Genomic DNA, 15,183 nt, shown 5'->3' on the forward strand with positions numbered 1-15,183 from the left:
CGTGAACAGGTCAGTACTTTCGTACAGCAGAGAGACGAACTTAACTCCCGGATAATGTGATATTTTATCACTTATTTGATTTAGACATGTGATTGTTGATCACTTATTGAGGTCGAATGCAGTATGTATTATGTACACGTATGTATAGTATCATGGAAGATCTAGACTTGCGTCCCCGTTATTTTTCGGTAAAAGATACAACCATGATACCCAGATGATAAACAGCATAAAGACCGAATATCTCAGAACCTCGGCAATCTATCAAACGAAATTTCGGTACTAAGACCATATGCCAATGAATGGTTCCCACCTGGTCTTCAGTCGGTTTAAGATTTATATCACCCTGCACACTTTAAAATGATTGTGAGCCTACCGATACATCTTATATAGAGCTGCTTATCGTTTTTCATTTAAGGTTTAAAGAGGTTTGGATAGACCACTGATGTACTATCACTTTCTCTTTTGCTCGCCAGGAAACTCATTTTTGATTTTCTATTGTTTTTGTGTTTTTGAAATTTTTCGATGTTTTTGGATTTTCAGATTTTTGAATTTACTCCCCCTAAAATCAATAAACTAAGATAAATTTAAAGGACACAAAGATATTTACAAAAATGATTTTCCGATGTTGGTTTTACTCAGGCTTGACCTTAATGCCGTTTACCAATAATAAAAAGTCATATCTTGATTTGTCAAACGCTTTGGTAAATAAGTCGGCACGTTGGTCATCGGTGTGGACCTTAACAACATCGATTAGCCTTTTCTCAAAGCAATCACGTATGAAGTGATATTTAATTTCGATGTGTTTGGTCTTTGAGTGCTGCACAGGATTTCTAGTGATCCGTAATGCAGCAGAATTATCAACGTAAATAGGAGTAGTTAGGAATTCAAAACCGTAGTCCCGCAATTGTTGTTGGATCCACAGAACTTGTGAGCAACAACTTGAGGCAGCAATATATTCAACTTCGCATGTTGATGTAGCGACACACGTCTGCTTCTTGCACTGCCATGTGACTAGGCGATTTCCTAAAAACTGACATCCAGCCGTTGTGGATTTACCGTCGATTTTGCATCCGCCAAAATCAGAATCACTGAAAGCTACCAATTCAAAGTTATTATCCCTAGGGTACCATAGACCGGTGTCAGGGCAACCCTTCAAATAACGAAAAATCCTTTTAACAGCTGCAAGATGTGAGGCCTTCGGATTCACTTGGTATCTGGCAAGCAGGCACGTTGGGTACATTATATCTGGTCTTGATGCTGTGAGGTACATAAGAGATCCGATCATAGCGCGATAGTATGAAGGGCTAACTGCTTCACCCTTCAAGTCTGGAGTAATTCCGTGATTTGTCGGCAATGGGGTACCAATGGGCATTGCATCAGACATCTGAAACCGGTTCAAGATGTCACCAACATATTTAGTCTGATGGATGAATATCCCAGACTCCGTTTGTTGCACTTGTAGGCCCAAGAAGAAGTTCATTTCCCCCATAGCACTCATCTCGAATTTATCCTGCATAATGCGCTCGAAATTCCTACACAAGACATCATTAGTAGAACCAAAAATAATATCATCAACGTATACCTGTACCAGAAGAAGATCTCCATCTTGTTCTTTGACGAAAAGAGTACAGTCGATTAGGCCCCTTCGAAAACCGTTCTCCAGCAGATAGTTAGATAAGGTTGCGTACCAAGCTCGCGGTGCTTGATGAAGACCATAGAGAGCTTTGTTGAGCAACCAAACCCGATCGGGATGGATAGGATCTTCAAAACCTGGAGGCTGTTCGACATACACCTCTTCTTCAACCACACCATGTAAAAATGCACTTTTCACGTCCATCTGATAAACCTTGAATCCTTTGAAGGACGCATAGGCTAGAAAGATTCGAATAGCTTCGAGACGTGCCACTGGTGCATACACTTCGTTGTAGTCGATGCCTTCAATCTGACGAAAACCTTGAACGACTAAACGCGCTTTGTTTCGGATAACAACTCCGCGGTCATCCTTCTTGCATTTGAACACCCAACGGGTACCAATCTTCTTGTATCCAGCAGGTTTCTCTACGAGTTTCCAGACACCCAGCTTCTAGAATTGTTGCAATTCTTCCTGCATTGCTTCCACCCAAGAGTTATCTTTCATGGCTTCTTTCCAAGTTCTTGGTTCTTCCTGTGAGACATAACACGCGAAAGACCAGTCGTTTTGTTGCCCGGATTCTCTAATAGCTGCATACAAGCCTGCATTGTTGTTATTCCGCAACATGTTTCTTGTTTGAATGCCACTTTGCACATTTCCAATGATGTTTTCTTGAGGATGGGTATTATGAATCCTTGTTTCAGGATTATCTCTGACTGGAATGTTTATACCCAGGTTGTTGAGATTAAGATCAACAACCAAATCAAGACCCGGAATTGACGAAGAAGATGATGCAGTAGCTTCAGCTGTTCTGTGGGCATCCACTGGAGGAGTACCCTCTGAAGTACCATGAACTGCTGTTGTAGGGGCTTCTTGATCTGCATCTAGAAATTCATCATCCTCTGAAGATTCGTTCAATTCGTTTGCATCATGAAAATCCTCATTGTTGAGAGTATTGTTGTTCACCGAAGAAGATGGTTCTTGATTGACAAGAATTGGACGAACCACCGGTGAAACTATTGCATTGTCACTCTCGAAAAACATCCTAGCCGCAGCATTTTCTTCAACGGCTTCAACATTGATCGAATTGAAAAAGTCATCGTACTCAAACATCCAAGGCTGACCAGGACATTTGACTGGCAAAGTGTGCCTTTGTACTCTGACCTCAGACCATTCTTCGACCCTTTTTGTCTCTAGATTCCAGACACGTAAGTTAGGGGTGGCATACCCAAGAAAGTAGCCCTCAATTGCTTTTGCCCCAAACTTTCCATTAGGATCGATCATTGTGCATGGAGCTCCAAACGGTTCAAGATAAGATAAATCTGGTTTCCGTTTGTTGATAAGCTTAAAGCAGGTCTTGTTGTGCCTTTTGACTGTAAGGACTCGGTTCAATGTATAACATGCAGAGGCCACAGCTTCAGTCCAGAATGGAATGGGTAGCTGCGACTCTACTAACATTGTCCTAGCAGTCTCGATCAATGTGCGGTTCTTACGTTCAGCGACGCCATTTTGTTGTGGAGTATAAGCTGCACTAAACTCATGAAGAATACCCTTTTCAGTGCAAAACTCCGCCATGGCATGATTTTTGAATTCAGTACCATTGTCGCTACGTATCCGCCTAACCTTCAATTTATACAAATTCTCAATCTGAACGATCAAGTTTTTGATAATTCCAAAGGTTTCACTCTTGTGTGCCATGAATGCTACCCAAGAAAATCTTGAATAATCATCTGTAATCACGAGACAGTATTGATCACCCCGAATACTTTTGTGCTTGACAGGACCGAACAAATCCATGTGCAAACGCTCAAGGGGAACTGCCACCGTATTGATCTTCTTTGTAGGGTGCTTCTTCTTCGTTTGTTTACCCTTTTTGGCACGAAACACAGACGTCTTGAAGATGGAAATTTTTGAGAGGAACACCATTCACCAATTCATTTGAAACCAAATGGTTCATTTTGCGTAAGTGAATGTGACCCATACGCCTGTGCCAAGAGATAGTGTCTTTTTCTGTGACTTTGGAAACGAAACATGTTGCTTGTGCAGACGTAGTAATTGCCTGACTCATATCAAGGACGTACAAATCATTAATCCTTGGAGCAGACAAGAGAATCCATTCAGCACATAACACCCATTAGCATCAAAGTGTACTGAGAATTGCTTGTCACAGATTTGAGAAACACTAAGAAGATTGTGATCAAGTTGTTGCACGAAATTGATCTTGTCAAAGCTGACAATCCCGTTGGATATCATTCATTCACCCGTAATATATCCACCTTTATCTCCAGCAAAAGCAACATAACCTCCTCTAATAGATTTGACGTCGTAGAGAAGCTTCATGTCGCCTGTCATGTGCCTGGATGCCCTACTATCAACAATCCAGTGACTACTGATAGTTCCTCCTGGAACACCCTGCACATGAACTCAAATGATTAGTTGGAGATGGGGACCCAAGCCATTGTGGTCTTGGGTCTTCCATTTTCATCAATAACAATAACTTCTTGTCTTTGATGATTGGTGAATTGTGATGGTCCCCCTGATTTAACAACCGTTTTTGGTTTCCAGGTCTGTTTTATATCACCAGTGTTTTTCTTTAAAATTTTAACTTCTTGATTATTTGAAGTTTTAGAATTGTCTGGTTTTACAGCAACAGATGGTTTTTGAACCACATCGGTTTTAATCACTTTTTCAATTTTCTTGACCTGTTGGCGTTTCTGTTTCTTTTCCCTTTCTTTTACAAGGCGGGGATCTGGTTTTGCAGAAACAGATCGCTTCCGGTCAGTTTGGTCACGGGGAACATCAACCTTTTCCTTTTGTTTATGAAGATATGGGCAATTTCGAATTATATGCCCAATTGTTCCACACTCAAAACATGATCTTCGTTCAACAAACCCCGAAGTATCATGTGGTCGTCTAGCCGATGATGATGAAATTTGTGAACCCGAGGTACTAGGTTTTGAACTACTTTGTTCATTTCTTTTCTGGACAGTTGCTTGTTTAACAAAATCTAAGTTAGATTTGTTCTCAAAATTTTCAATCTTGTCCGTTCCCTTTGATTTCACAAAGTTCACATTCTTCTTCTTCTTTTGATTCGGCTTCTTTTGTGATTGAGCCGGTGACTTTCCTTTTGGCTTGGTGGGATTTTGCTGTTTTGGCACTGTTGGTAATTTCTTGTTGCCAAATTGTTTTCGGATTTCGGCTTTTGGGATAGGAGGACACTGTGTAACTGTAACATGTGGTCCTGTCTTTCCCAAGAACTTACTAGTCGAATTTTCAAAAACTTTACTGATTAAGGATTGATTAACATTCTTAATAGGAAAATCTTTGTCTGAGTAAATCTTATCATCCCCAACCAAAGTGTACAGCAAATTCTCACTCTCCGACTCTTTCTCAGCAGAGGGCTCGACTGCAACAGTCTTAGCGGGTTTTGCAGGAGGATCACATAGAATGTAATTCTCGAGAGGTATGTCCTCATCTTTGACCACCGCATCAGACTTTGCTGTGACAGCATCATCAGATTCATCATCAGAAGAATCAGCATCCTCAATAATGACAGGAGGATCCTGATTCAGTTCAGCAGAAGATACACATGTATCTGCTGAAGTATCTGAATCTGGTGATACTTCTTTCTTGTATCCGAGCCCTGGGGCAAACTCCTTCACATCTAGAGGAACAGATGGTTCAAAGAACACTCTATCCTCTTCATCAGGCATGGCATCATAATTGTGTCTAACTGGTGGTGGACATTTCTTGTAGCCTATGCATGTGACATCCCTTTTCTCTTTCTGAACATCGATGATGTGATCCAACACATAGCTAGAGCTCAAATAACTGTCTAGCTTAAGTTGAATTGCATCACTTTCAGTTTTCACACAAGCCATTTCTTTTTGCATAATCTCAAGGCGAGATATATACAAATTAATGTCAGTTTGTTTTCTTGAAACCATTTTTGTCAGTTCAGTTTTATCTTTCTTTAATGTTTCAATTACTGACTTAAACTCCTTTTCATGGTTTTCATAAAACATGTTGGCTTCTGTGCATTTGGAAAGATCCACAGTCAATTTCTGATTGTGAATGAATGTCACATCATATTTCTCTTACAAAGCCTCGTGTTTGCTTTGCAAGTCACACCACTTATCATTCAAAGAAACATGTTTGTCTTGCAAGTCAAACAAACTAGCTTGTAAAGCATCATGTTTGTCTTGCAACTCAGACATGTTTGCTTCTAGATCATCACATTTAGCACGCAAACTATCACATTTAACACAATTAGCAGTAGTGGGTTCATCGACACATACCTGACTTGATGAACTGCCGACATTAGCCATAAAGGCTGAATGGAGAGAAGACGAAGCATAAGCAGCTTGATCCACTAAAATAGATCTTCTATCAGTTCTTGCTGCAGCTTCCTCCAAAAGTTCATCAATATCAGCATCAACTGAAACACCAGATATCTCACCCACATTCTCGTCACCTGATCTTGAGGATTCTTCATCGGAACTCCTGCCATAACTGGAGGAGTCTTCATCCTCAGAAGATTCACCACCATTGGCGGAAGATTCTCCACCACTGGTGTGAACAGTATCCTCCATAACCTTAGCAAAACATGCAGTACCATCCGGAGCATCACTGCTTAACTGAATAGACCAGTCACAACCTTCATCAACTTGAACCACAAGTGCCTGATTGGCATTTGATGGTCCCGCTTGATTGCTAACCGGTACCAATGTGCGCTCATTGTTCCTTGGTTGGTTCTGATTTGCCCTGTTCCCTTTACCTCTGAAGGGATTTTGATTCCCATGCTGAGAGGGCCTTGTACATTCACGCTTGAAATGGCCACGTTCTCCACAGTTAAAGCACTTCACAGCCTGCTTATCGAACCCATACTTGGTGTCTTTCTTGCTTTCCAAGCTGGTTCTGCGTGTTCTCTCCATGAAATCCTTTGCTCTTCTAACAGCACTGGCAAAGGCCCACTTGATATCCATCATCTCCATCTCCTCTTTATCAATCTGCTGATAGTCTTCTTGTGTCAGATTAATGTTACCAATCTGACCTTCAACTAACCCGCAGTACGCACTCACTAACGTGTTAAGCAGCTCCATGTGTTCCTTAGCTACTTCCACACTGACTTTTGAGAAGCTTGAAGTGTTGAGCCGCACTGTATCTGGCTTAGATTGCTGACCAGCAGATGATGTACCTCCATAACAAGCTTGAGCAGGAGGAGGTGGTTGAATTGGATTTCCATACATGTCTGTGGTTGGAGGAGGCTTAACAGGAACTTGCACTGTATTGCCATACATATCAGTGCTTGTGACAAAGGCTGTCTGCAGTGGAGCATGTGAACCAGGGTTGCTTGGCACAATGGCTCTTGCAGAAGAAGTACTTGTAGTTCCATAATACATTTCTGGATTTTGTGGCACGGGAACTCTCTTTGCCTTCAAGGTCTCTTCCTGATCCTTGTTCTCCAGGAGCTGCACGAAGTCGTTGACATTTGTAGTTGCCATAACCCCATTATACTTCAAAATCTCCAGGAAACTATTCCATTGGGGTGGCAATGCATCAGCAAACTTCTTCACCACTTCTCTCTGAGTTGTTGCTACACCAAAATTGTTCAACTCAGTAAGCAAATGATAAAATCTGCTTGTCATGTCTCCCAAAGACTCCTTATCTAAGCATGCAAAACCGTCAAATTCCTTCTTGAGCAGATCATGACGCAATTGACGTGTTGCCTCATTCCCTACTCCTCTGGTTTTCAAACCGTCCCACAACTTCTTTGTAGTCTTGAAGCTGACAAACTGATGATAGATGTCTTTGCTTAACGCCTGAGTGAGAATGGCGTAGGCTTTCTTCTCCAGATCATATGTTTTCTTCTGATCCTCTGGAAGATCGACAAAAGTAGCAGTTGATGAAGCAGCAACCTCGATAGCTTGATCAAAATCTGTGGTGAAGCGTATCCACAGCTCTGTATTTTGACCCAGAACATATGTACGGAATCTGTCAGCCCAACCCGGATACTCGTTTAAATGCATCAGCTTTGGAGGTCGATTCAAACTTCCAGTTTCGCTTTCGCTTAAGAGAATACTTTGAATACTTGGAGTTTGATTCGATACTAATGCCCACTGATTGGCTTGAGAAGATGTCGACACTGGAGACTCGGCCCATGAAGGAGATAAACTGGTAGACGTGTACTTTCCACTGTCTGGAGCCGGTGTACCCCACCATGAGGGAGTGGAGCCTGAACTTGTATATTTTCCACTGTCTGGAGCCGGATTCCACCAATTCGGATTCATGATTGATAATAAAAATAAACTCTATATGAATGTCCCGAAAGATCACACACAGCCGAAGGATCCTGGTTCGAAAGATCTGAAAAACAGAAACTTGTTAACTATAAACAGACCACAAACGAAAGATCAACACTTGTTCGAATGATCAACAGTGTTCGAAAGATCACTGTTGACTTTCGAGCAATGGTTTCGAAAGATTCACACTTGAAAGATCCTTATCTTTCGAGATAAATCCTTATCTTTCGAACAACTATCCTTCGAATAGATTCCCGGAACGAAAGATAATGCTTAGATTTCGAAAGACTACTCGAAAGATGTTTATCTATCGAGCTGTCTTTGATTGAAAGATGGTCTTTCGATGTCGAAGGATATCTTTCGAGTGTTTCTGACACACTGACACTGATGTGAAAGGTTGGTGAAAAGGTGATAGGTTGGTAAGGTCAACTTTCGGCAAAAGGGTATGGTCAGAATGTACTTTTCTACCAACTTGATTTTTCAAACAAAATATTACCCAAAATAGAAAACCTTATCCAGAAACCGGTCACCGGAGTTATGACCGGAATTTTTGGCCGGAATACACCAAATCACTTAAAAACAAGTTTTCAAGTTACCCAACCCAACCTTGAACACTTCCGAAAGGTTTAGAACGCGTTTTTCAGTTTAAAGATGCAAGAAAACCACCAAAACGGGTGCTAAACCAAGTGTCCAAACACACCAAGAACTTGAACAAACCCGGTTTTAAACAAGGTAAAGAGCCACGGCTCTGATACCACTTGTAGGTCCCTCTCGGAGGATGACGAACCTAAACCTTGTTATACAAACTCACTAGCGAGTGCGGAATCCAAGCTGGCAAGCAAACCGGGATGAAGCAAGTATAAACACAACACACAAAGGTTCACCGATTAACACCACTTGTATTAATACGAATGAACGGTTCCGGTTACAAGCACAATGTTTACAAATCAGTTTTGCAAACTCTCAAAGTGTGTGTGTTTTGACAGAATGCTCTCAATCTCTCTATCTCTCGATGTGCATCTGTCTATCTAACATACACTGCATGGGTATTTATATACCCAGCTCAGGTTGTCTTGTCCGAAGGATCCGATAGATGGTCGAAGGATCATCTATCGATCACAAAGCCTTCGAAGGATACACAGGGACCTCGAAGGATGATCTTTCGAGATCCATCAATCGAAGCATATCTTTCGAGGAGATCGAAGGATCCACATCATCCTTCGATCTCTTATCCTTCGAGACAGACAACCATATACAAACATCTTCTAACTGTTTGGCCAAGTCAAACCGGAGGATGGTTGACTTGGTCAAACTTACAAGACTAAGGAACATCGCCTTACATACAGACCGAACACAGACAAAGTACAGACACAAGTGCACCAACACACAGTCATGTTTGATATTTCGTGTTCCATAAAATCTCTAAAGATTCATCCTGTATCAATACCAGCAACTTTGAACCATATTATTTCATTGTTTTGTCTTCAAAATCTCTAAAGATTCATCCTGTATCAATCAAGTCAAAAGGGTTCCTCACAAATTTAAAGTTCTATACGAGCTCAGACGAGCTTGAGTTCTCTTAAGTTAAACAAGCAAAGCTCGACTTTCTTACATTCGTAATGCTAGATACGTGTTGCGTTTAACATATAAAAGAACACTAAAATTTGATTGAAAAACATGTGTATGTGCAGTGATTCAGGTTATCTTTTATCTCTGAGTGAAACAAAAGGTTAATCATATAAGTACTTGGTTCAAAAGTTGTCCAAGGTATATTTCTAAGCATATAGCCTCCTAAATCTTTTTTGTTTCAAAAGATCAGATTATTGTAAGAATAATATAGTTCTTGTAAGCATATTTGACATACTAATTCAATATGAAAAATAAAATAAAAATTTGATCAAGTACAAGTACCATAAAACACAAATTCAGACAAAAAGCATATCTTATTTGTCACCATTTAAACTTAGTTTTTATCATAACATATATACAATGACTTATAAGATCCATGGAACAGGTCCTGAAATAACAAGAAAGGTACTCATCGCATTCGTCTTTTCCAAACCGCCTCATGTATTCGATAGGTTTATGCTAGAAAGATGCTAAAGATTATCTTTAGGTGGAATACATAAACTGATTTCACAACACAATGCATTATCATTTAACCCAAGTCCTTCATTAAACTTTTATATTAAGAGGCAAAACAATACAAGACTTTATCAAATACAAATATACAAATATACAATATACCAATACCAAGTCTCGGCCTTCGGATTCTCCGTAAAATAACTGATGGTCGAAATTTCGATATAGTAACTCACACCAATACACGAAAACGATTCATAGAACTGAATACAAGTGTCCATTTTCTACTAGTATGTGGGATTTATGGTTGGTACAAGTATTCATTAGACTTTTTATCTTTCTTTCTTTCTACCATTTCATAGATGGAGTCTTAGTCCAAAGTACCTGATTATCAATCACAGTTAGGTTTCCATCATCAAGGCGTTTATACGTTGTGATGAACTCAACCGCTCCCCAACTACCATTCGACTTTTTCTCTAACGACGCGACAACCACCCTTGACCTTCTTGACCATCCCGCCTTTCCATACGCATGGTACCCGAATCCACCAGCATAACATAGATTAATTCCCATCAGCTCCCCACAAAAATCATTGATATGATCATGACCCACGAAAACCGCCTTCACATCCCCAGCTCCCACCAGCGTCGTGAAGAAACCGGAGTTTACTGAAGCAGAGCTAATCGGGGGATTCCCAGGTTCTAGTTCAACGCCCGTATAGCTTGACGAGTCAAAGCTTGAATACTCAGGCAATGGGATGTGGAAGTAAGCAAGTCCCGGAGCTTTCGACTTTCTCTGAAGCTTCATCGACGTTTGTTGAAACCAAAACTGTTGCGACGGTTTAATCCATCCGTAGCCAGGGATAGCGGGAACCGTAGAGTAGTCACCACTATCGAGAAAGTACAAGTTGAGAATCGATTCGTTCCCGGAACTTGACCCTTCGGTTCCATGTACTTCAAGATTGTAATTTCCGAAACCATCGATAACATCAACGCCAAAAGGGTTTAACTTCGATAAGGTGTGGTTCATTCCGACGATATGTTTCATGAGGCCTTCTCTCGACAATGTGGATTCTTGATCGTGATTTCCTAACACGGCTGCCCAAGGGATGTTTGAGGATACCGCAGGGGCAAAAGCAGCGTTCATGGAAGCGACTGGGTCGGTTGTATCAGTTCCATAGATGTTGTCTCCGGTGAAAACAATGAGGTCGGGTTTTTCAGCTTGGATCATTCGTTCGATGAAATAAGTGGTGTTAAGGTCGGAACAATGGGCGACTTGTTTAGGCAACACATCCCTGCATTTTGTTTTCTTTCCATTAGCGTAGTGCATGTCCGCTACTTGCAGAATCTTAAACTCGCCCTTGTTTTTATCGAACCGCAACTGTCGTATGCCATCACTAGCATTAACCGAAATAAGGAGCGAAAAGGAGCAGATGAAAACGACGATGATCATCGATAATCTCCCCATAGTTGAACAAAACTGGACTTCCTTTTACTCCTGGATGATGATAAATTCTACAAAAAAGGATGTGAATAAATCAAAACAAATCAATAACCTGGCAAACGGGTCGGGTCATGGGTCAAAACGGGTTCGGGTCAAAACGGGTCAATTATAAAAAAAGGGTTGTTTTGGTTCGGGTCGAAACGGGTCCGGGTCAGAATGGGTTTCGGGTCAGGTCGGGTTTCGGGTCGGATCGGGTCAGTTTTTTTTTTTTTTTTTTTTTCGGGTCAGTATTTCAGTTTTTTTTCCGGCTTATAATTTCTGCGAATAACTTTGTACCGGATGTGCAAAATCTCGATTCGTATAACTTGTACTCTCCTGATTCGTATAACAACCAATCAGATCTGTATATAACCAATCTGCATCGACTAAACGACAAAATTCTGCGGATGAATTTTATTAAACACGTGCAGATCTATAAAACCGATTTAAACTGTGGTTTCGTGATCGTGACTGTCCCCACTATTTTCCGAATATAACAAATCTACTGCAACAAATTCTGCACCAGTATTTAAATCGTGGTTTCGTGATCGTGGTTTTGTGAACGTGTTTTTGCGTCAAATTCTGCAGTGAACTGCAACAAATCAACCTTTAATTCTGCAACCGAACTAAAATCTGTCCAAATTTCAGCGAATAACAGCTGCAAATTTCAGCAAATAACAACTGCAAATTCGTGATGAACTTAAATCGTAACAAATGGAATCCAGGTTCGCAGTAACAGATTCGTAATCGTTCTGGATTCGTATCAAACTGAATTGTTACTTCAAGTCGTGAAACACTGTTGGGTTAGGATCAGCGGACAAACACTGAAGTGACTGATTCACAGATACACTGAATATCCAATTCGAACTTCTGTGTATATTGAACTGCAGATTGTGTATCCCTGCTTTGTACGAAGTCTGATTTCGGGGTTCGTATAATGACTGAGTACCAAACAATCAGCTGGATTCGTACCAATGTTACTTCGTATCAAATTGGCTTCGTATAAAAGTCTCTTCGTATCAAACTCCTAGCTTCGAAACGGTGCGGGCCGAAACGGTTCGCGTCGAAACGGTTCCTGTCGAAACGGTTTGCGTCGAAACGGTGTGCGTCGAAACGGTTCGCGTCGAAACGGTGCGCGTCGAAACGGTGCGCGTCGAAACGGTGCGCGTCGAAACGGTGCGCGTCGAAACGGTTCCTGTCGAAACGGTACGGGTCAAAACGGTTCGATTCGAAACGGTACTGGTCGAAACGGTACGAAACTCGTCCCAAACCGAAACTCGTCTCATGCGGAAACTCGTGCCAGCCAGAAACCCGACCCGAACCGAGTACCGACCCCGTTCCGATCCAAAACCTGCGTCGTGCCGAAATCCGACTCGGCCCGAAACTCAATTTGAACTGAACCCGTTCCGATCCAAAACTCGTTTCGTGCTGTAACCCGTCTTGTGCGGATACTTGGGCCGGCTCGAAACCCATTCCGATCCGAAACCTGCCCCGTTTCTTTAAGACACTAACCCACATCGACCCATTTATTTAATGTTGTCGACCCGCTTTGACCCGAAAATAACAAGATGGAATTTCAAGTGACCCATTATGACCCATTTAGTTAAAATATCTTACCCAAACCAACCCATATAATTTGAAATCATGTCCAGTTGGAGTGGATTGAAAACAATGTTATACAAGCAAATCAAAGCCCTAACAGTAAACTGACTCAAAGAAAAAAAAAGCCAATAAGCACAATCCACAGCAAAAAAGGTAACAATTCTAGAAAATGATACCTTTAAAAGGTATTAGTTAGCTGACTCTCATTTGGACTAGTTAGACAAGGGGAAACTGGTAGGAGTGTAAACAGGCCCAGAGGCTCAAGAACTACTTGTGATCGGCTCGGTATCAGTTACCTTTAAATTTAAAAAAATCAGATTTTTTATACACTTCAATGACATAAACCTACTCTACACTTTTAATTAAAAATAAAAAGCGTTGTTTGAAAATTGAGTACTTTTGGATTATTTTTGGGTTAAAGTTGCATTTTATGAAATTATAAGAGTAACTAGGGGTGTAAACAAGCCCAAAAGCTTGGGAGCTACTCGTTATCGGCTCGGTTAAAAGCTCGAATGAGCCAAGCCCGAACTCGAGCCGGATATAGAGCTCGTTTAGTTATCGAGCCCGAGCTCGAGCCTGAAATAAAAAGCTCGTCTAGGCTCGCGAGCCTAAGCGAGCCCAAACAAAATTTTAGTTTTTTATATATAATATAATAATGATGATGATAACATTGGCGAGCCGAACTTTGTCTTGTTTAAGCGATATTCAAGCGAGAGCTTGAGCCAAGCTTTTAGCTCGTTTGAGGTTGTTCTCAAAATAGCTCGAGCCGAGTCGAGACGAGCTCGAGCTTTGGATTTTACTCATGAGACGAGCTCGAGCTCAAATAAGTAGGCTCGAACCAAGCCGAGCTCGAGCTTCATAAAAGCCTGACGAGCCTGAGCTCGAGTCTAGTCGGGCTCGGGCTCGGCCCCTCTCGTTTACACCCCTAGGGATACTAGTCAACCCAGTTGAACCGGCCGGTACAGTTCAACTGGTTAAACATTTCTAAGCCCAATCCATTTTAAAAATCGGTTTCTAAAACATTAACTATAGGAGACGAGAAAGAGTACCTAAATAGACAGAGACGGTGGTTCCGGCGGAGATGGTGATCGGAGAACGCCGGAGAGTAAGAGCTCCGGCAGTTGATGTAAATCTGTAATAGTGACACAATTGTGTTTTCTTTGTATTTCTGAAATGAGTTGCATTATATAATGATGAAATTTACATCTACGATACATATGTATGATGGTATCACATTTCTCCCCCCATATTATCAAGATCTTCTATTTTGGGATTTTAGTGTATGCTAAGAGTTGGATTATAATGGACAAGATTTGGCATAGTTTATAATAATGGGTTAAAAATAAAACCATTTTATCATATATATATATACGTAATATGAGTCTTGTATATACATAACATATTACTAAATATCATCTAAAAAAATTACTCTGTGTGTTGCGACGAGAATTCAGTTGGTATCGGTTTGATTAAGTTTACTACGGTATCGATAAGGTATCGACATTCGGTATAGCAACCCCAAGAGAAAATGAAAAGAATAAATTCATGATATGCTAATAAGGATGTTGACACATATATTACGTTTTTCGAAAAGTATACAAAAACGAATATCTGTACCAGTTCTGATTGTATAGACACTGGTACTAATGTTGTTTGATTATGATTTTGCAGCGGATGATGTTCTCGTTCATTGACATTATTATTGCTTTTCAAAGTGAAGGTCAATGAGTTCGAGTTTCATCTAGAGCAAAAAGCTTTGGGTTGGACCAAAGGTTTTACCATAGTGGGAACTCAAGTGGTGGATTTTTCTATAGTGGGCCAGGTAAGCAATGTGATGTTTGCGTTCATGTGCGTGGGTGGCTTTTTTCCGTTGGGTTACCTAGATGGTCAAGCTTGTTGGTCGTTCAAAAAAATATAGGTATATAGATAGAGATGCACAAAAAAAACGGTTCATGACATGACCTGGAACCGGTTCCGAGTCCTACCCGGTGGAAACCATTTTAGTATTATTTAAGTATAATGTTTTGTTTCTTTGAACACTTTACCAAACTTTAGGGGCATGTGTGTCATTTTCCGAAACTTGTT

At 40.9% G+C, this 15,183-nt stretch overlaps 2 protein-coding genes across 2 annotated transcripts in view; both read right to left on the minus strand.

Annotated features, from left to right (window-relative positions):
- LOC110889361 (probable inactive purple acid phosphatase 29) overlaps positions 1-14,239 on the minus strand; it is a 34,933-nt gene extending 20,694 nt beyond the window's left edge. The window contains exon 1 of the mRNA XM_035979511.1: positions 14,148-14,239. The gene's annotated coding sequence lies outside the window, so the exon portion shown is untranslated. The remainder of the gene's footprint in view (positions 1-14,147) is intronic.
- Positions 10,104-14,258, minus strand: LOC110889367 (probable inactive purple acid phosphatase 29). Its single transcript, XM_022136882.2, has 2 exons — positions 14,148-14,258; positions 10,104-11,528 (listed from the first exon to the last, which is right to left on the minus strand). Exon 2 carries the CDS (start codon positions 11,479-11,481, stop codon positions 10,363-10,365), a length of 1,119 nt encoding a protein of 372 aa, XP_021992574.1. The 5' UTR covers positions 11,482-11,528; positions 14,148-14,258; the 3' UTR covers positions 10,104-10,362.
- Positions 14,259-15,183: the final 925 nt, after the last annotated feature.

Source organism: Helianthus annuus, chromosome 11 (assembly GCF_002127325.2).
Source record: "Helianthus annuus cultivar XRQ/B chromosome 11, HanXRQr2.0-SUNRISE, whole genome shotgun sequence".
NCBI classification, from domain to species: Eukaryota; Viridiplantae; Streptophyta; class Magnoliopsida; order Asterales; family Asteraceae; genus Helianthus; species Helianthus annuus.